This window comes from Lynx canadensis, chromosome F1 (assembly GCF_007474595.2).
Source record: "Lynx canadensis isolate LIC74 chromosome F1, mLynCan4.pri.v2, whole genome shotgun sequence".
In the NCBI taxonomy this organism is placed as follows: Eukaryota; Metazoa; Chordata; class Mammalia; order Carnivora; family Felidae; genus Lynx; species Lynx canadensis.
In genome coordinates this window covers 57,001,386-57,024,026 of record NC_044319.2, presented here as the reverse complement: position 1 = coordinate 57,024,026, position 22,641 = coordinate 57,001,386, and the positions used below count along the sequence as shown (strand labels likewise).

General features: G+C 37.4%; 1 protein-coding gene across 1 annotated transcript in view; it reads left to right on the top strand.

Annotated features, from left to right (window-relative positions):
• Nucleotides 1-22,641, top strand: part of EPRS1 (glutamyl-prolyl-tRNA synthetase 1) — a 72,254-nt gene that overhangs the window by 13,654 nt on the left and 35,959 nt on the right. The window contains exons 7-16 of the mRNA XM_030302346.2: nucleotides 2,039-2,165; nucleotides 2,862-3,054; nucleotides 4,809-4,980; nucleotides 6,733-6,966; nucleotides 8,257-8,341; nucleotides 8,760-8,819; nucleotides 14,439-14,549; nucleotides 16,592-16,728; nucleotides 17,480-17,687; nucleotides 18,270-18,382. Coding sequence (XP_030158206.1) covers nucleotides 2,039-2,165; nucleotides 2,862-3,054; nucleotides 4,809-4,980; nucleotides 6,733-6,966; nucleotides 8,257-8,341; nucleotides 8,760-8,819; nucleotides 14,439-14,549; nucleotides 16,592-16,728; nucleotides 17,480-17,687; nucleotides 18,270-18,382 — 1,440 coding nt within the window. The remainder of the gene's footprint in view (nucleotides 1-2,038; nucleotides 2,166-2,861; nucleotides 3,055-4,808; nucleotides 4,981-6,732; nucleotides 6,967-8,256; nucleotides 8,342-8,759; nucleotides 8,820-14,438; nucleotides 14,550-16,591; nucleotides 16,729-17,479; nucleotides 17,688-18,269; nucleotides 18,383-22,641) is intronic.

The following is a 22,641-nucleotide window of genomic DNA, read 5'->3' as shown; positions in this document are numbered from 1 at the left end:
CCTATGTTTGTTATGGGTGGCAGAAGCCCTATTCAGCATAAGTGCTAACTGTGACATAGCGCGAATCTCACTTTTTTAGCTATTCCAATTAGGTTGTTTCTTGAGCTGATTACTATTTTAGTTACCTTGTGAATATTTCATAGTCTTGTTAGCTTTCTTGACATTTAGACTTGTTAGAACTGCACACATTATTTCAGGTTCAGAATAATATCTTTAAAATTTTTTTTTTTTTAATCTTTATTTTTGAGAGAGAGAGAGAGAGAGAGAGAGAGAGACACAGAGACAGAGTGCGAGTGGGGGAGGGGCAGAGAGAGGGAAACACAGAATCTGAATCAGCACAAAGCCTGACACAGGGCTGAAACTCACGAACCGTGAGATCATGACCTGAGCCGAAGTCGGACGCTTAACCTACTGAGCCACCGAGGTGCCCCCAGAAATAATATCTTTAAGTGTAAGAGAATGGTTTGATTTCCTCATTCCTCTTAAATTAATTCTTTTGTGTAAAGCCTAGCACATTAACTATCATATAGTATGGGTAGTCAGTGATTAGTAGTTGTCTTTTTTTTTTCTGTTTTTAATGATAGGTATAACATGATACAAGTATAACACTTTCCATGAAAACTGCAGTAGGTGTTTCTGTTTCTTGGAACTCACAGTCCTTTGTTTTATTTTACTTTCGGTAAACCTTTTATCTTAGCATAGTTCTAGACTTACAGAAATGTAGCAAAGATAGTACAGAAAGTTCCCACATATACCGTACCCAGTTGTCCATGATCTTAACATCTTACATTACTCTAAGGTACCATTGTCACAAGTGGTGAACCAATATCAGTATATTACTATTAACACTAAACTCCATACCTTTTTTTGATTTCATTAGTTTTTTACTAATGTCCTTTTTCTGTTTTAGAATCTCATCTGGGATACCAGTGACAGCCTTTTATTTTATATAGAAAGTTTTGAATAGCCGTAAATGCATTGCTTTGTACTTGTCTGCATTAACTGGTGCATATAAATCCTTCTTAACATTGAATCATTGATCTAGAATGCTGCGTGAATTTTTAAAACATGGATTGATTTAAAAACTGGTGTGAAGACATGCAAGGAGTTGTATTTTCCTCTCTCCTGTTGACCCCAGCTGAGATTAGAGGTGGGCGAGAAACTAGGAGACTAGCGCAGGGAGACGGTGGCTACCATTGTCAGTGGCAACTAATAAAAGTTCGTGAGAGCGGATTATTAAACTTCCTCACTTCATGCCCTGTTTGCTGCCCGGGAAAGTGTATTTTCATCGTTAGTGGTACAAGATACTGCTTTTTACCCACTTCACTGATCAAGGGAAATGGTGACTTATTATATCAACAGGGCCTCTGATATATTTTATTCCTTGTAATTGCCAACTGCCCATAGGAACAGAATAGTATTTTCACAGATTGCGGTTCATGGAGCATTGGTCCTGGATGAGACCTGTAAAGTCCTTTAGTTGAAATCCTTGTATTTTGGCTTTTGAGAAAATCGAAGCCTTGAGAATAAGTGGCTCTTCTGCAGCTTCCCGATTCCCGTGTGTCCGTCCACGAGTTAGCATGTGGCAGTGGCGATCTCAGAGGCGCCTCTCGCTGGTGTGCACGAGATGGGTGCTCTGTCCACCACAGAGTCAGGTCTCTGTGCAGACGCACTCCCGTGTAGCCCTGGACACCGTTTTCCAGGAAGCAGGTTTCCCCTAACTAAACGACCACTCATTTCCTCTGTAAAAAAGAAAAAGATTCTCCTTAAGGTGGTAACGTGACTAAATCACTTGTCTCTTTGTGAGATGTTCCATGTGAAATTGTTTCTTGTGATGACTTTATAAATGTTGTAGTGTCTTTTTCTTCCTGTGAGGGTCAGCTTTTCTATCAGAGTACTTTCTTGTTAGAAAATAAACTATGACGGGAGTACCAACTAGAAGGATTTTTGTTTAGTTCTCATCTCCTCAGGAAGGTTAAGTTCAAGTATTTAGGTAAAACATGTTAATGAGTTTCTTTGTGAAATGTTTTTGTTTTAGTTACTTACACATTGGGCATGCAAAAGCTGCTCTTCTGAACCAGCACTACCAGGTTAACTTTAAAGGGAAACTGATCATGAGATTTGATGACACAAATCCCGAAAAAGAAAAGGAAGATTTTGAGAAGGTAATTAAAGGTGTAGTGATGACCCTTTGTCAGAAAAGTTAATTAAAATTAGAGGGTGACTGGATACCTTCATGGTAAGAAAATAAATGAAGTTTGTTCTCATAGCTGCCTTTTTCCCTCATCTGTCTATTCTGTGTCTGAGACCTAAGGCAAGCAATATTGAGCTCCTATAGCAAAAAGCTTCCACTTACTGTTTTCTTCCTCAATTGTACAATTTTACCAAAGTGCTATGTTTTCCTATAAGTACCAATTTCTTAAATGAATTGGTCACTAGAGACAGGCTTCCTTTCTGTCATATAATTGTAAGTGTGTGAATGAAACAAACACCAAGTAGGTATCAGAAAATGGGGAGGTTTCTTGGCCTCTTCTATCCTCTTTGTTCAGAAGCACTGCAATATGTTCAAAGAGAGGGCAAATGATTGTTGGTATGACCAATAATAACCAGTTTTCCAGAGTAAATGGAAAGCTCCATCATGAAATCAGCTTTCTCAGCTGAAAATTTGGAGACTAGTATAATGATTATTTTTTTTTTTTTCTTTTCTGACCTAATATACAACTTGTACAACCATTTTCAGGCTTTTTTTTTTTTTGACTGATGGTGTATTATTACATTTGCCCAAATGCAGTATCAAGGATTGAAAATACACAAGAAAATGCAAAAGATAAGTTGATGGTTATTTTGGATTCTCTTTGCAGGTTATCTTGGAGGATGTTGCAATGTTGCATATCAAACCGGATCAATTTACTTATACCTCGGATCATTTTGAAACTATAATGAAATATGCAGAGAAGCTAATTCAGGAAGGGAAGGCTTATGTGGATGATACTCCTGCTGAGGAGATGAAAGCAGAACGTGAGCAGAGGATAGAATCCAAGCATAGAAAAAACTGTAAGGCTCATTTAATGCCTTATATTTTAATTGGCGGTCTTGTGTTCTACTTCTTTAGTAGAACAAGATTTCTGTGAAAGATGCTGGTTTGAGGCCCATTTGGGAATGTGATCCATACGTTCATCACAGGTTTCTTTTCTTCTTTCGTTATCATCTTTACATTGTTACTACTTTGTTGGTGTCACAACTGCATGCGAAGTGTGTGTGCCCGTAGTTGTGCCCATAGTGTCTCACTGCACTTGGTCCTTTGCATTGTGTTCATTCCATTGCAGTGAGTACTTCTGCATTTCTTTGTAGTTCTCCCAATTTAAATACTTAGCCTTTCTAAGAGGTTCAGTGATCATGTTATTAGTACCCGAATCTTCTTTTCAGCGTGTGAATGTAATATGTAAGCTTAGTTAGTACAACTCTATACCTCTGAGATATCACTTAACGAAAAAGCATATTTCTTATTCATTACTTGTCTCCTGAGCTACTGATTGGGGCTGTTTTTATTCTGCATTTATGTTGCCATAATGTCACATTTGGGAAGTGTATAGTGAATTGTCAAATTGTTAAAAAGTCTTTTTTTTCCCCCTCTTTTTGAGGTTTCCCTAACATTTTCAAAAATAGTTAACAACTGTATTTTTAGACTCATTTGATTTTTTTTGAGGGCAAAGTGTCCATCATATCTTCAGGAGCTTCCACAGAGAGTCATTGTTTAATAGTTCTTTCTTACCTGCATGGGGCAGGTTTTCAGTATTTTCACAAGATAGAACCGTAGCTACTTGGGACAGAATTTTCTGGGATGAAATTTGTATCATTGTTTTCTGTGATCTCTTTTTTTTTTTTTTTTTTTTTTTTTTATCCAAGAGTCTCCTGTTTTCCACTGGAATGACTGACAGGGCTTTCTGGTAGCCCATGGACTCAGGCTCACAGCCCAAGCCATGTTCTTTACATGGGCACAGGCTGCAGCACTGATGCCTGTGGGCCCTGTGGATCAGGCCAGTCTGGTCTGTCCCCTGAGCATGAGGAGGCAGAGGAACAGAATGCTTCTGCTTCAAAAGCAGAATTAAATTTGAGACGCTCAGGGGCTGGCTAGCTGTGCCTTGATCGGCAAGTGGGAAACACAGGGCGAGAAAAACCTTCAAGTCTCATGTTTCGTCTCTTACCCTTACTTTTATTTATTTATCTCAATGAAAAAAAATTTTATTTAGTTTTGAAAGAGAGACAGTGCGAGCAGGGGAGGGGCAGAGACAGAGGGAGACACAAAATCTGAAGCAGGCTCCAGGCTCTGTTAGCACAGAGCCTGATGCGGGGCTCAAACTCATGAACCAAGAGTCATGACCTGAGCTGAAGTAGGACAATTAGCTGACTGAGCCACCCAGGTGCCCCAGGTCTCTTACCCTAAATGAGTACTATATCAGTGAAATGTATTGCTTTGACTTCTGAAAACGTATTCATAGAGTACTTTTCCTAAGTGTTTTTTGTGAGACTTCTTCATAAAAAATGATGCATTTACTCTTCGTACCAGATATTGAAACTATGATGGTATTTTAATTTATTTTTTATTTTATTTTTTTTAATTTGTATATTTATTTATTTTTAAGAGGCCACGTTCGTTTCTATTGACAACTCATTCTCTACATACATACAGTTATGATGGTATTTTTAAATTAGGGGAGTGTGCTTATAATATAAAAGTAAACCATTAAAATAATTTCAGTTCAACTAGGTTAGTAATATATTAAACTGTAATATAATTAATCTTACAGCTATTGAGAAGAATTTACAAATGTGGGAAGAAATGAAAAAAGGGAGCCAGTTTGGTCAGTCCTGTTGTCTGAGAGCAAAAATCGACATGAGTAGTAACAATGGATGTATGAGAGACCCAACGCTTTATCGCTGTAAAATTCAGCCACATCCAAGAACTGGAAATAAATACAAGTAGGTGTATCTCTTTCATTATGCTAGGCAGCCTACTGTGATTTCACTTTGATTGCCTCTACACACAGAGTAGATGCAGAATAGTCAAGAGACCTGGATCTTTGTTCACTCATGGATTAATAACTGCTTTTGGTAAAGCATGTAACCTAATCTCTTGGGCTGTTTACTCACCTATTGATTAAGGTTATACTAGGTTGTTTCTCAGGTACTTCCTTAAGGTCCTTCAGTTTGCCTAAAGTTGCTTTTTACGTATTGATTAGGTGTATTGTGGTGTGTATCTTTAGAAGATCTTTTTCTTCCTCTTATAAACTTGGATTCTGCTGGGCATAAGTTGATTCACAAAAAAAAAGTGATAGACTTGAAACTTTACAGAAATGTGAGCATTATAAGAAAATATGTGGGGTTTTTTTTCTAGTTTTGATTAGTTTTCTAAGTGGGTTTTCAGTTAAAAGATTCTTTTTCTTTAAATCGGTTCCCCTTCTCCATTAATTTACCATATAAAGCAACCGTAGAATGTATTTTTTTATACTTTGAAGAAACCCACTATAGATAAATGCTGAATCATAACTTCTGAAGAGATTAGTGAATGTAAATGATAACCTGTTTAGCTAACGTGACTTTCTTTAAACTTGTGGGTATAGATCTGTGTGTCCGTATGTAGACAAACACATTATGGGTGTGGTTACACATGTATACACAAATCTTTTGTTGTTTTTTGTTTTTTTTTTTTAGTAAGTCTCATTTTTAACAGGGTGCTTACTCATTTTACTAGGCAAATACTTTGAATACATTGGAAAAGTTAATTTGGATGTGCATTTTCAGTATGAAATAATTGCTAAGCATAATGAAGTAGAAGTTTAATGAAGTTGTAGCCTAAAAATTAGAAGGCATAATACGGCATATTTTTTAAAATTCAAATTAAAAGTACTTGTGCATTATGTACATTGTATTAATCAGAAATTGTTTTTGAGACTATTCCATCTTAAATAGAATTTTAATTAACCTAGTTTTCTTCCCTTTTACTTGTCAGAGAAGGAAATGCTTTGTTCTTGAATTCATTTAATCACAGGAGATTAAGCATAGGGATTTACTTGAGTGTGGGATTAATTAAGATATTGGAAAGCTAAAATTTCCCTTGAATTATTAAGTACAGTTGACTCTTGAGCAGTGCAGGGGGTTGTGCAGTCAAAAATCTGTATGTAACTTTGGATTCCCCAAAAACTTGACTATTAATAGCCTCCTATTGACCAGGAGCCTTACCGATAACACAATTAACACATATTTTGTTTGTTATATGTAATATATATTGTGCTCTTAAATAAGCCAGAGAAAAGAAAATGTTGTTAAGAAAATCGTAAGGAAGAGAGAATACATTTATAGTGCTGTATTGTATTTATAAAAATTCATGTGTAAGTGGACCCATATAGTTCCAATTTGTGTTGTTCAAGGTCAACTGTATGTATATTGCTTATTGTTTTCTACCATGGTATACATTGGCCATTACAGAAATGTGATTGTGGAATTTGCTGTGAATTGGTTTGAATATTGAGTGGGTTAACTGATTTATTTTCCTCAAAGACTGATGTTTTGATATGCTTTGATAATATTATGGGTTGTAAAACCTATTATTTTTAAGAAATTCCTAACTTGTAAGGAATTATTTCAAATTACTGTTGCTGCTTATAATGCATGATCTAATATGGAAAGGGTAAAATGCTTTATTTTGCTTTTAAAAATATTCTTTTTTTCCAGTGTGTATCCGACATACGATTTTGCCTGCCCCATAGTAGACAGTATTGAAGGTGTTACACATGCCCTGAGAACAACAGAATACCATGACAGAGATGAACAGTTTTATTGGATTATTGAAGCCTTAGGCATAAGAAAGCCGTATATTTGGGAATATAGTCGATTAAATCTCAACAACACAGTGCTATCCAAGAGAAAACTCACATGGTTTGTCAATGAAGGATTGGTAGACGGATGGTATGTTTACTGTTACTTAGAATTGAGAGGAAGTAAGAACGTGGTATATCAGTGATTTTAAAACTTTTGAGTGGTGGGGAGGATGAATGGGAAGAGGTGGAATGGGTGGGTCTCTAGGGGTTTTGGTCCTTGTCTTTATTTCATCCAGTGCATCGGGTCCCCTTCCCCTCCCCTTTATTTTAATGCTACAAACACGGAGTGCCCATTGTGGACCCTGGTGCATGGGAATGAAACACACAAGGGCACAGCCTCTGCAAATCTCAGCATTGTTTAGAAAAATAGTTGTGACTCTGGTCCTTTGTAGATCTGGTTACCACTCTCCACACTGCTGAGGCTCTGAGGCTTTTCTTTTCAGCTGGGTCCCATGAAGACCAAAATGCCCTGAGTTGAAGCAAAGACATAAATGGTCTCTGCCTTGGTGGTGAAGATCCACCTTGTGGAGCAGTTGGTTGCCCAGAGGATTCAGCACCTAGGGAAAGTTTGCAAATCTCGGTAGCATATTAATAACCTATATGGGATTTCTATGAGGAAGAAGAGTATGAAAATTAAAGTCACCTTGTAGCCATGTATCTGTGTAAACAAAACCTGTTCACATGGGTTACCATGCTGATAAGTCAAGAATATTTTTTATCTAAATAAGAATGTATTCAGTAGTTTCTGTTGGCATCACATAATAGTGACAGTATGTATTAAGTATTATATGTTGAATAAGATGTATTTTATACTGGTTTATTGTGAAGCTATATTTGACAAAAGGCAAATGTTGGGCTCCAGGCAAAGGGTTTTATTGCAAACTTACTAAAGTGTGCAAATTTCTGCAGAATATTAATAAGCAGTGTGTATATTTTTTATAACCCAAATGTGTATATTTTTTTATAACCCAAAGGGCTTTGTGAAGTATATTCATATGTGGATGACATGAGACCATCTCTTCTCTGATTTTCATGGTCATGTATAGAATAGAGACCATGAATATTGTAAAATAAAAAGCAAATAAGAATGTCTTAGTGCATGGATTTTCTGTATTTGAAGCTGTCACCTTTGTGTCTTTTTGAAATGTACTTTACTCTTTCTAGTACATTTATTTTACTGAGCAGTATTTGACCAGAGAGCAGTTTTTGCTCTTCCATGAACGAGGGCTCACGGGAACCCAGTTCTTATAAGCAACTGTTAGTCACAAGTCTTTTCACAAGCTGTTTATAGTTTATTATTCATTAAGGCATTTTGTACTCCTTGTGATTATACATTAAAGAGTTCTCCTTGGTAACTGAACATTTCCTTCTTTCCCAGGGATGACCCCCGATTTCCCACAGTTCGTGGTGTGCTCAGAAGAGGGATGACTGTCGAAGGGCTGAAACAGTTTATTGCTGCTCAGGTGACCTACGCTTTGTTTTCCGGCTTCTCGGTGTTTTTACGTGTCTCATTAATACCCCTTTAGTCTCTGTTATTTCTGTCCATTCTGTTCCTTATTTGTTCCTTCTAATGTAAGGGTAGGATTTTTTTTTTTTTTTTTTTTTTAAAGGAGTATGTTTCTAATAGTGGAAAATTGAGAATGTCCTAAACCCTTAAGCTGGAGTGGGACAGAGGCAGCCATGGTATGCTTACCTGTTGAAATATGTGCTCTTGACTGTTGCTGTTCAGGGCAACTGGATTGGTTCGTGCACACTGTTTTATATCCCAGTGGAAGTCAACAGTATTTATTGGGTGTATTCTTTTCTAACATGCGTGCTTTAATTAAATATTCTAATGGACACTTCTTGACCTTTAAATCGTTTTATTTATTGTTTTTCTAGGGCTCTTCACGTTCAGTTGTGAACATGGAATGGGACAAAATTTGGGCATTTAATAAAAAGGTACATGTTTTGACTCTTGGTCCTCCTTTCTCATGCCTAACTCCCGAATAATGTAATATGTGTGGAATTCATTAATGTGTTCATTGTAGAGAAAATTTTGTGAAGGATGTTGTCATTTTGCAGACCTTCAGGAAAATGGAATGTTTTCCTTTCTTAAACATAAAAAGAGCATTAAGCCTATTAGCTATACCAAGCAAGTAACCATGATTAAAACAAACTTGGAGTTAGTGGGGAACGGTAACAGTTTTTTCGTTCAATCTTTTATGAACACTGCATTTCATTTTTCTGCTTTCAAGCTGCGAGCTCTCTGTAAGAAGGTATTACCTAATGCTTTTATCTGCCTTACTTAGCACATAGCTTTTAGCATACATGTTATAACCTGAGATGTTATACAGCCTTGAAGCACAATCACATTTATATAAAAGACTTGCTTATACAAATCCATTGAAAATGCATTATTCCTAGTTTCAAAAAAACATGTCCTCTAGTTTTCTTAGTGGCAAAGGGAAAATTGGGCTAACTCCATTCTCCTGTTCCCTTGTGTACTGAGAGGACAGAGTTTTAAAGTTGTATGTTTCATTGAGTTGTATTGAAGGTTCACTGTGTCTTAACTGAATCTAGCTTTTATTTTTTTAACTATTTCTTAAAGTCAAGGAATACTGCATATGGACATTTTTAATTACTAATTGGAAGCAGATGCTTAGACACTATAATAAGGCAAATCATTAAAATGCCATGTTTTAAACTATAGTCTCTGTGATTGTGTTCTGTAATTTTTTTTTTCTTATTGCTGCTTGATTGTGCTGATGCCTTGCCTCAAGAAATACTTGCTTGTCTCGCATGTGTCTTGAATTTGTTTTATTTAGTCTTGTGTGTTTTTTGATACATAACGGAACTAATTGGTTCTTTCTGTTGCTGCAGTTACTAATAATAAGTACAAGTAGAATTTATAGGTAAAGTTAATTTGGAGTACTTTTCATTAATAAACCAAATTTTACAGGTTTTCAGTTCTAATAAAATCATACATGTGCACTTAGTTCAATTGTATGAGCTATATATTTCATTATGGTTAGAGAGTTCTGTAGGGTCTGTTAAAGTGAATAGCAGATTTTCCTGTCTTCTGTTCTTACATTTTCTCCCTCTAGAGAAATCACTTTCAGCTCTTTTGGGTAATTCTTTTGGTATTTTTCTTGCCTGTATCTCTAAATAAGATGTGTGTTCGTACTTGATTTTTTTTTTTTTTAATTTCAGGCATCCTTATTTGACTTCCTACAGTGGAAAGCAGGGATGTGGGTCTCTTTTTCTTATATCTTGTTGGCTTTCTTGTAGCTGATTGTTTTGTTTTCCCCCTCATTTGTTTAGTTTTCTAATTCTGTCTGCAGCTTTCTGCAAGTTATCTAAATTTCCTAACAAGATGTTCTTATGCCTCAGTATACTTTCAGTTTCATTGTGGAGACATCTCTTCCAGAGCCTTCTGTGCTACTCCCTTCTGATCTAGATTAGGGCCCGTTAGCTTCTGAAGCATAGCAAGCAGTCTTCTGAGGTCAGTCATCATCGTCCCGGAATCCCCTTTGTGTTTGTTCTGTGATGGATCCTCTGGTTCTTGGATCTCCCTTCTCTTTTTATTACTCTCTTGCTTTGCTGTACTCCGTCCTTTGGTAGCTCCCTGAGAAGGGGGCAAGGGATGAAGATTTTTGAGACCTTGTATATGGCCTTTTTTTTTTAATTATTATTTTTTTAATGTTTGTTTATTTTTGAGAGAGAGAGAGAGAGTGCAAGTGAGGGAGGGGCAGAGAGAGAGGGAGAAAGAGTATCTGAAGCAGGCTCTGTGTTCTTAGCCCCGGTGCAGGGCTTGAACCCATGAACTGTGAGATCATCAGCGGAGCTGAAGTTGGATGCTTAACCCACTGAACCATCCAGGCGCCTGACTTTTTTTTCCACTTAAAAAATTTCATGATTATGTGCTGTGCTGGGGATCTGTTTTCATCCCTATCCATCAGAAGAACATGTGGCTTCTAGTTTGGAAACTCATTCCTTCAGTTCTGGGAAATTTTCTTGAATGCTTTATTTTTTCTCTACTATGTTTTCTTCTCTCTGGAACTCTTCTTGAGCAGATGTTGGGCCTCCTGGACTGGTCCTCTAATTTTATTTTCTCTCTTTTGCCTTTGCTTTCCGCTAGATCTGCTTGACTCTGTCTTCCTACCTTTCTGTTGAGGTTTTCATTTATGTATCATATTTCTAAGATTCCTTTTTTATTCTCTGCTTCTTGTTCTGTTCCTGCTTAGAATGCTAACATCACTAGGAGTATTTTTCTCATGACATCTCTTTCCTGCAGATTGTTTCTTTAGGCTTATTCTTTCCTGTTAAAGGCATATCAGAGGCATCTCTGATGTCTGGTTAGTCTTGGTCATCTGCACGTGTAACATGGAGGACTAAGGGAGCAGTTAGAAGCCCTGAAGGGAAGAGTTGGACCTTCAGCTGAGACTCACTGTAGGATGACCTGGCTGAGTCAGTTAGTTGGACAGCCTCTGTGTCAGTAACTTTATATCTCACTTCTTGGATTAGGCAGGTTTTCCAGAGGATTTCTTTTCCTTTTTGTTTCTACTGCTGGCCTTCCTGACATCTTCCCACATGTCATTCACTTTGCCATTCTCTCTGACCCTTGCGGTACAGATCTCTTGTTTAGGGCTCATGTCACATTCAGCCTGATCACTGCTTTGTTTTTTTGTGGCTTGTTCTTTTTTTCCAAGTTCTGCAAATAAAATGTAAGTGAAGCATCAGTGAACTAAATTTAATGCTCTGGCATTGTGAAGCAGTTATTAAGGATAAAGAAAATGTCATTCTTTGGACACTCTCCCACTCTTAGTAACTTAGCATTTCTGTTAAAGCATCTCTTGCTAAAAGACAAGTGGATTAACTCTGGATTAGCTGGAACTCTTTAAATACATTCTCCTTTGGGGAAAGAGCTTTATTTACAGAGTGTGGTATATATAGTAAAGAGAAGAGAGGAGAAATGGATGAAGGAGACAGTGACATGTGGGGTGGTAATAATCTTAGTATCCCTCTGCAACTACTATAATCTGTATTTTCTTAGCCTGACTTTTCATCTCAGAAGGAAACTAATACAGAATAACTAAATAGAATCCATTTCCATTAAATGATCTACCTTATTACTGATAGACATTTCACCAGCTCCTCTCTAACTTCCTTCTTGGTTTTACATGTTAAGGTTTGAAGTCTTCAGTCAAAGCAGAAGAGTCACAAGCTTTATTAAGGTGTTCATTTCAGAATAGTATTTACTTCCATCAAATTTTATCTAGTGCTTTAATTTTAAAATCTGTGTTAGTATTTCAGTGGTATGATAATATAACAGTTTTTTCCCCAAATCTCATCTTTACCCTCATGTGCTCCTAGCTAGAAAATTCATGTAAAGACTTCCCTCTTCAACCCGAAACAAGCAGAGTCTTCCTTGAAATGAACAACTTTCAAGTAAACCCCAGTCAGTGAAAGGGTGTCCTGGTTGAAGTGTGTCGAGGGTTCTGGAGTCCTCTTCTGCCCAGTCCGAGGCCTGTCCTTCCCCCACTCGGTGGTGTCTGCTAGAGCAACTCCTTGAAATTCCTGGGACCCTTTAGAGTAATTTGATCCAGAAAGTTTTAGAATTACAAACCTTTAGATAAATAAAACTATAATTTTAGAGCTGTAAAAGACTTAAATCTTTTAATCCAAGATTTCCCAAACTTGTCTGATCCTGACCATCTATGGAATGCTTATTAAAAATAGATTTCTAGAGGGGCGCCTGGGTGGCGCAGTCGGTTAAGCGTCCGACTTCAGCCAGGTCACGATCTCGCGGTCCGTGAGTTCGAGCCCCGCGTCAGGCTCTGGGCTCATGGCTCAGAGCCTGGAGCCTGTTTCCGATTCTGTGTCTCCCTCTCTCTCTGCCCCTCCCCCGTTCATGCTCTGTCTCTCTCTGTCCCAAAAATAAATAAACGTTAAAAAAAAAAAAATAGATTTCTAGAGGTGCCTGGGTGGCTCAGTCGGTCGAGTGTCTGACTCTTGACTTCGGCTCAGGTCACGGTCTCACGGCTTGTGAATTCGAGCCCCGTGTCAGGCTCTGTGCTGATGGTGCAGAGCCTGCTTGGGATTCTCTCTGTCCCTCCCCTGCTCATGCTCTCTCTCAAAATAAATAAACTTAAAAAATATGTAGATTCCTAGACTTTACTTCAGACCATTACCTTGATAATCTTTTAGTGTCGAGTGGCCCAAGTACAGTGCCGGCCATTGCCCTGAGTGAGCGTCTCAGGTAGTCAGCTATGGGAGGCCGTCTTCTACTCCTTTCATCAGTTGAGGAAACTGACTTGTCAGGTTGGCTTGTCTGGTTGTAACTTTAAAGAAATTTCATCTGTCTTCCTGGCTTAAATACTGAACTGAGTAATCACTAATTAAATCTTGGATCATTCTAGCCCAGTTGTAGCTGAATGAAGAAATCCCAAACAGTAAGAATGACCTGTAAGCTAACTCAGGGAAGCAAAGAATGAAATAATTGAGAGGCTGGTGTTGATCTACTACCGACATGGAATATAAGCCATTAGGAGTAGCAGACAAGGGGAAGTTCAGTAGCTTTTCTAGTTTCTTTGAGGGACTCTCTAAGGGTGTTTCGAGTCACTCATAATTTTCAGAAGCCGAAAAATAGTCTCAAAGCAAACAAACAAAAACCAACCCAACAGTGGCAACGACAAAGTTAATACAAAACAAACCAAACAGCCAAGTTTAATTAGCCATACCACTATTTCCTGCATCCTTCTACTTAGCTGTTTGACTCTACACATGCCTCTATCTGCATTTTCTTCCATATGCTTTATTTAGTGTCTAACCACTGCTGTTATATGTGGTCATCATGGATCATTTTAAATTTTGAACAGTGAAGTGAAGAAAAGACATCAGACCTAGAAGGGCAGGCTACTCACGTTTTGGAGGTGGAGTTAGTTTAGAGCCTCGGGAGCACGACCATTTGTTCAGTTAGCCCGCAAATGCTTGTTCATTACCTGTGTGTGCCAGGCCCTTGCTGAGTACTGGGAACACAGCGTTCCCTGTATATATGGCTTGCAGACCAGTAGAAATGTCTTGTTTATACTAAGATTTATAGAATTGCCTTATTATAGTGACCTAATGCTATTTTGCTTTTGATGGTGTTGTGTTGCCAAACGCTAAAAACGGTACTAAAACACATATATCTATATTCTTTCAAAATGGACTTTTCCAACAATACAAAATTACGTAACACATTTACCTGTAGGATTGATACATAACCCCACAGGATAATTTTTCCTCACCTTCTTATACTAGAGTAAAACATGACTTTCAAAAGAAGTATTTTGCTGTAACTAATTGGTTTCTTTTTTACCTGTTAGTAGTTAATTCTTGGAAAGGAACTCTAAATTTCATGATTGTTTTTTTTCTTTCTTTCTACTTGACAGTTAAATATTAGAAGACTTAGCAGGTAAACCAAAAAATTAGTAAATGCAGTAACAAAGAAAGCCAGTTAGTATTCCTGTGCTATTATTTATTTATGATGTTTTTAAAATGTCTGAATGTTTTAAAACGAGGGTGCATTTGTTACAGGTTATTGACCCGGTGGCTCCGCGATATGTTGCATTACTGAAGAAAGAAGTGATTCCGGTGAATGTCCCTGAGGCTCAGGAGGAGATGAAGGAAGTAGCCAAACACCCAAAGGTCACCTTCACTTCCACCAATGTTATTCTCAGAAGGAGCAGGATTAAAGAGGGGACAATGTGGCTTAGTGGTAATAGTGTGGTTTGGGGATCATTTTCTATTCAACCTTATTTGTTAGGGGTTGATACTAATTGAAGTCAATATTTTTGTGGGTTTCCTGCTGAAGAAAATTTTTCTAGTAATAATCCACAACACCTCTCAGAGAACTACTACCCTCTGTGCCTCTTTTTCTTATTCTGTAGAGACAGTATGGAAGTATATAAATAAGAATTATCTTTCTGGAGTCATTTTGAAAGATGAGGTATTACAATTCATGCTCTTATCTTTATAGGGAAGATGAGGTGCATTCGCTGTTAACGAGGTTATTCATCATTACCTTTCTTTGTCCTGAAGCCAAACATTAGACCTAGTAATATTAATCACATTTTTTTTTTAAAGTAGTCTCTACACCCAGTGACTCCACACCCAACAAGGGGCTTCAACTCATGACCCTGAGATGAAGAGTCACATGCTTTACCAACTGAGTCAGCCAAGCGCCCTTTGAATCACGATTTTAGTCCAGGATCTATCACAGTATCATTTACTCTGTTGTAGAAAGTATCAGCAAAGAGAGAATATAAATCTTAAATGTAGATAGTGGGGAATTCCTCTTAAGTTAAAGCATGGTTGTTGTCTTAGATAGTTATGACTGCTTGGTTGACAGTCATGAAGCAAAAATAGGTCCATGTATTCCAGCTTTGGGGGTTGTCTATAAATACCTTCATTGTGTGATGGAGATTCATACACCGATTCACTACCCTCATAGCCTTACTCATAATTACGTTACATTCACAGACTAACTCATGTATAACAATATGCATCACGAAGAGCTATGGATTTTCTAAGATGCAGCCTTAATATGATTGCCTTTCTATGACATTGGCTATTTTTGACTTTAAAGATTTGAGTTATTTTAAGGAGATTCCTGATAAGATGTGGAAAGTGTGTGTGTCTGTTATTGATTTGGCTTTGCCTTTATCTTACATCTGATTGGTTCAGCCCGGTGAGTGGTAGTATCTGATATATCACCTACTACTGTTAGCTTAATTGTGAAGCTAACTGAATGTTTTGAAATTTGAATGGTGAGGATAAAACTTTTTAAGGGTGCTGCTGCTTTTAAAATGATGGTTAAATGTATTCAGATAGCTTAGTTAATAGAGTAAGTGATAAAGGAAAGTAATAAGTTAGGAACTAATTGAGTTGGAAATACACTTTAAATGATGACTGGATTACTCGGTTTGATATGTGGAATTTTCATTATTATTACCCTCACAAAGTGTTATAGATTTAGCCTGTTAGCATCCTGTTCTGAGCCCAGCAGAATATAGCTTGATACAATATACTAATTTTTCTCAGATATATTGGTACTTTCATTGAACAGTTATTAAACACATGCTGTGTAAGATTTATTTCAAAGGATCTTCTTATACTTTTTTCTCTTGAAGTGAAACAACTGAAAGTTAACACAGCATTCTTTTTATTCCTTAGGTCTTTTTTCTTCTTTACATAACACATTCTCTGACAAGGCAGAAAATTTATCTGTATGCAAATATAATACTTGTTAAAATTTGTTTTTTAAAATATGAAAGGTCCACAGTTTCCTGCTGTGGGGACATCTGTTGTCCTGTAATACTCTGTAGTCACTGATCAGGACTGACTTTATTTTCTCCTTTGCTGAAAAAGCTTTAGTGACATTCTGAGGATAGCAAAGCAGATTCTGTTTGGAGGGACACCAAGGACAAATAATATGGGCTTAGCTCTGAAAAACAAAGAATTTTAGGCTGGAAGTAAGTTTAGAGGGACAGGTCACTTCCTCTGACTCCCCTTAGCATTATTGGTCAGATGGCTTACTCATTGTCATAGAGCTGGGATTCGGACTAGCATAGGTAATACATTTGGTTAAAGAATAAAATGAATGAATATATAAATCTGCATGCTGGGTTCAATAAGTTGTTTCAATCAACACTCTTTTTTTTTTTTTTTTTTTTTTTTTTTTTAATCAGAATCCTGATGTTGGCTTAAAGCCAGTGTGGTACAGTCCTAAAGTTTTCATTGAAGGTGCTGATGCAGAGACATTATCAGAGGGTGAGATGGTTACCTTCATAAATTGGGGCAACATCAACATTATTAAAATAAACAAGTAAGAACTTTTCATCTATTTTCAAATAAATGTGAAAGGAAATTCTTAAGTTTCTTCATTATTAAAAATTACCTAATTTAGACTCATTCATTTTCCCAACTGGTTAACTTGCTCAGGTGTAGAAACTGCCAATTCTGGACACATAACAAATTTCTTTTACATATGTGTTCCAATTAATTAATTGGATATTGGGATATGTTTTGTTTGTGATGTTGAAAATTACTACATCTGAATATAAAAAAGAGTTCTAATGCTTACAGGGTCCCTTTTTGTCATTAATTCTCATTATACAGTTTGCCTGTGGGAGGGACCCTTTGGACAGAATTTGTATATGTAACATAATCTTTATCCTAAAATCTGCTTTAAAATTATTTTGTGATGAGTATGCTACTGTCCAGTTATTATAGTGTGCTACACTTGTCAGTTCTTAAGATTATGTAAATGGAACATAGCATGCTAGTAAAATTAGTTTATGTGAACTCAGAAATCTTAATTGTCCAGTCATTGCATATGATTTCAAGTAATTGTTACATGTTTTAAAATTCTTTACATTTTTTTAATACTTGGTGCTGGTGACCTTAAAATTTGTAAATATATTCTTGTTTTTCATCAAATATTAGACATTCAAATACATGTTTGACACTCTTCCAAAGAAAATTTCTAGCCATTTATTACAGATCACAGAACAAAATAATGCATTCATGGCAATTATGGTTTGTTTTCTCTAAACACTTTTCAATCTTACATCTAGAAATGCAGATGGAAAAATTGTGTCTCTTGATGCAAAATTGAATTTGGAGAACAAAGACTATAAGAAAACCACTAAGATCACTTGGCTTGCAGAGACCACGCAAGCTCTTCCCGTCCCGGCAGTCTGTGTCACTTATGAGCACTTGATCACAAAGCCCGTGCTAGGAAAAGATGAAGACTTTAAGCAGTATGTCAACAAGAACAGTAAGGTAGACCCCTGAAAGAAATCGTATTTCTTTTTTCCCTGTCATATAAGCTTTTTTTTTTTTTTTTAAGAATTTTTAAAAATTACTTTTAAGTACTTGGTTTTCAAACAAAATGGAGAAAAGATCTGTAAAATTTTATTAAAATGAAAAGATGTAAAAGGGTGATGTTTCCATTTTACGGAAGATAGAAGCTGAAGCACACTGAAGGTGAGTAAGTTGCCTGAGGACAGGCAGAGCCCTTGTGCCTAAGTGCTGAGGGCTGTCATGAGTTTCAGCCAGGTCTGAGTGTGCTTTTTGCACTGTGGCTCCTACCTATGGTGGGAAACTTACTTATATATCTTCAGGGACACCAATCAAGTTAGTTGAGAGGTTTTCTGAAATTCGTCAATTTATAGATTTTGACTTTTGAAAATACAATAAATGTAATTGTTTAATTCTTCACTGTTTCACGGTGTCTGCTTAAGTAGTAAAGCTTTTAACATATTTGTTGAAAATAGCCTCTGGAAAAACAGCTTGTACTGTAGAGTTCTTTTGAGTGCTCTGATTTCTGAGAAGGTGTATTTTCGTCTTCTGTCCTCTTTACAGCATGAGGAACTAATGCTGGGGGATCCCTGCCTGAAGGATTTGAAAAAAGGAGACATTATACAACTCCAGAGAAGAGGGTTCTTTATTTGTGATCAACCATATGAACCTGTTAGGTAAGTAAATGTAGTTAAGCGTTTATTTATTTTTTAATTTTTAATTAAAAAATTTTTTTATAAATTTTTTTATTTTAGAGCATGTGAGCAGGAAAAAGGGGTAGAGGCAGAGAGAAAGAGAATCTTAAGCAGGCTACCTGCTCAGCATGGAGCCCAATGGTGGGCTCAATCCCACAACCCTGGGATCATGACCTGAGCCAAAATCAAGAGTCAGATGCTCAACTGACTGAGCTACCTAGGCACGCCTGTATTTGAGCGTTTAAATGAAAATGCTTAAAGTTCTTACAGTAAATAATATTTTAAAAATCAAGTTTCTACTTAAGTACCATCCCTGATAATTCTCTATTCGGTCCGATTTGTTTTTTTTATATTTAGTATTTCGGGCTTTATAGTAATAAGGGGTAACTTTGAAACAGTAATTACTAATAACAAATTATTCATTTCTAAAATTAAACCATCTTATAATTCATCTTCATGGAGTCCAAGTATAAACAAAAAAGTTTCATCATATCTTACCTTTTGGGTGAAAATTATCACTCTTACCTCTTTTTTCATAGTGTATTTTCTTTTTTTAAATTTTTTAAAAAAATATTTATTTTGAGAGAAAAAGCATGAACTGAGGAAGGGGCAGATAGAGAGGAGAGAGAGAGAGGCCCAAGCAGGCTCTGTGCTGTTAGAGTGAATCCCCATCCAGGCTTGAACTCACAAAACATGAGATCATGACCTGAGCTGAAATCAAGAGTCAGATGCTTAACAGACTGAGCCACCCAGGTGCCCCTGTGTTTCTCTTTATTTTATTTTTTTATTAAAAAAATTTTTTTTTGATGTTTGTTTATTTTTGAGAGAGACACAGAGCGCAGGTGGGGGAAGGGCAGAGAGAGAGAGACACAGAATCTGAAGCAGGCTCCAGGCTCTGAGCAGTGAGCACAGAAGTATGATGATCAACCCACTGAGCCACCCAGGTGCCCCTCCCTGTGTTGCTTTTTAAACTGTGAACTAATGGGATTATTAGGAAAACTTTTAGTTTCTAAATTTTTGTCCGTGTTCCTTTTGGTTTTCTTTTTGGTCTCTGCTGTTTTTTCATTGTCATCTCTTGCGTGATCAGACCTTTCTCTTGAGCGCTACACTTGGGAATCTGATGCCTTTTAGACATCCTTGAATAGACATGTCAAACTCCATATCTTCAAAATCCCGAGATCCTTAGTACCATCTCTGCTCTGTTCCTTCATCCCCTCACTCCAGTTGGTAAACTCTAGTGCTTGCACTGCCAGTCTAGGCTAGGCTATCTCTGTGTGGCCCCTGCTCTGCTGTGTTAGCCCCTCCGCTCCTGCCTGCCCCTCCCGGGCATTTCTTCTTGATTACCAAAACAGCTTCTAAAGTAGCGTCCCTGCCTCCAGTTCTGTCCATTTCTAATCCACTTTTCACATGGGGCCAACTCTAAAAATTTCAAAATAACAATTTTATCACATTTCCCCCCTGCTTAAAAACTCTTCTCGATTTCAGGGTAAAATCTAAACTTTTTAGTGTGACTTGTAGGATTTTTTTATGTTGTGGCCTCTCCACCCCCCCTGGGCCATATCTTTTGTAATTACCCTGTCACGTATCCATTCTGTTCAAGATACTGGATAGCTTGGAGCTTTCCAAAGGCATCAGATGCTTTTGAGCCTCCTGTCCTGCCTTTTGCTGGAATGGCCCTGCTTTTTCTTCATTTGGGTAACCTTTCAGATGTTACTTCTCCCAGAGCTCTGGTCTGGATAGGCACCCAACCTATGTATCTCCATAGTATCTCGCACTTTTTCTCTTTAGAGTGTTTATCACACGCTATTGAATCTGTCTTGTTTCCACTACTGGAATTCATTCATCAGGGAGAGATACTTTTTTTTTTTTCCTTAATGCCACATTGCGTTCAGTCATATAACATCATACATGTAAACAGTGTGGTGCAGTGCCTGATACCTACTAACCCTTGTCACACATTTAGTGATGATGGTGGTAGTGGTGTGGGTGGTGATGGTACCACAATTAGAGTAATGCCCCGAACAGAGTAGGTTCTTAACTTAGTCTAAAAAAAATTGCCAAGTTTAAACAAATGTGCCGGATCAGTTGGATGGTCACATGCAAAAGAGTGAAGTTGGACCTCACTCCGTCTACAAAAATTAAGTATGAATCAAAGAACTAAATATCAGAGCTAAAACTATAAACCACTTAGGAGAAACATTAAGTGTAAGTCTTTGTACCTTAGCATTGCTTTCTTAAACAAAGCACAAGCAACCGAAGAAAATATACATAAATTGGACTACATCAAAATTAAAAAATTTTGTGCTTCGAAGGATACCACCAAGGAACTGAAAAAACCCACAGAATGGGAGAAAAATGTTTACACGTGTATCTGATAAGGGACTTGTGTACAGAATAAATGAAGAATTCTTACAACTCATAAAAACAGATTAAAAATGGGCAAAGGATTTGAATTTTTTTTTTTTCAACGTTTATTTATTTTTGGGACAGAGAGAGACAGAGCATGAACGGGGGAGGGGCAGAGAGAGGGAGACACAGAATCGGAAACAGGCTCCAGGCTCTGAGCCATCAGCCCAGAGCCCGACGCGGGGCTCGAACTCACGGACCGCGAGATCGTGACCTGGCTGAAGTCGGACGCTCAACCGACTGCGCCACCCAGGCGCCCCAAAAATGGGCAAAGGATTTGAATAGATATTTCTCCAAAGTGGATATACAAATGGTCAGTCAGCATGCAAAAAGATGCTCAGTATCATTAGTCATTAGGTAAATGCAAATCAATACCATAATGAGGCGTCACTCCACACCCACTGGGATGACTATAGTCAAAAAGACCGACAATAACAAGTGGTGGAGGATGTGGAAAAATTGGAACCCTCATACACTGCTGATAGGATTATGAATTTTGAAAAAAACTTTTTTTTTTTTCAACGTTTTATTTATTTTTGGGACAGAGAGAGACAGAGCATGAACGGGGAGGGGCAGAGAGAGAGGGAGACACAGAATCGGAAACAGGCTCCAGGCTCTGAGCCATGAGCCCAGAGCCCGACGCGGGGCTCGAACTCCCGGACCGCGAGATCGTGACCTGGCTGAAGTCGGACGCCCAACCGACTGCGCCACCCAGGCACCCCAGGATTATGAATTTTAAGATGATCTGGTCACTTTGGAAACTGTGGCAATTCCTCAAAAAGTTAAACATAGAGTTAGCATTTGAGCCAGCAATTTCCTCCTGCCTGTGTACTCCAGAAAAATAATAACGTGTTCATAAAAAACTTTGACAGGAACGCTCAGAGTAGCCTCATTTGTAATAGCTAAAAGTTACAAATAACCCAGATGTTCCTCAGCTGATGAATGGATAAACAAAATGTGGTATGTTCATACAAGGGAGCATTATTCAGTCCTAAACAGTAATGAGGTACCCTTCATGCAGTAGCGTGCACGAACCTTTAAACATACGCTAAGTGAAAGAAGCTGGTCACAGCCGACCATGTATCGTGTGACTCCATTTAAACAAAATACCAGAATAGACAAATCCATAGAAACAGATTAGTCGCTGCCAGATGCTAGAGGCATGGAGGACCAGGAAGTGGTAGATAAAGGGCACAGGATTTCTTTTTGGGGTGATGTAGATGTTTTAAAGTTAGAGGGTGGTGATGTTGCACAGTTTCATGTAATCATTGAATTGTGTACTTTCGAAGGTTGATTTATAATAATATCTCAATAAGACTATTTAAAAACATTGCAGAGATACAGGACCCTATTGTTACTGAATTCTTTTTGTTTTTCCTACAAAATTTGAAGAAATCATTTGCTTATGAATAGTCTCAGGGACAGTGGATCTTGCTAATTACTGTACTTTTAGAATTGAGAAATTCTTATAAATGTTCTACAGAAATTCTTGTTTATAAGCAGATTAGGTGTGGTATGTAGACGCACTTGCTCTAAATCAAGAATGAGACCATTAGCAGCCACTGGTGCCATTTCTGGTGACAGAGTAGCTTTTGTCCAGGAGTTAGCATGTTTATATCTATAAAAAGTTCTTAAATTGGAAGCATGCACTTAGAACTGCAAATTTTTATTTGTGTATTTATTGGTTTTAAACTACTCTGAAGAGCTTCTGATTTAAATAATAAGAGAATGGACTGTTTATACTTTGAAAAACATTAACGTAGACGGTACCATTGAATTAATCTAGGAATTCAGTTTTAATTGATGTCAGATAGTTTTGTTCAAATAAACTTTAT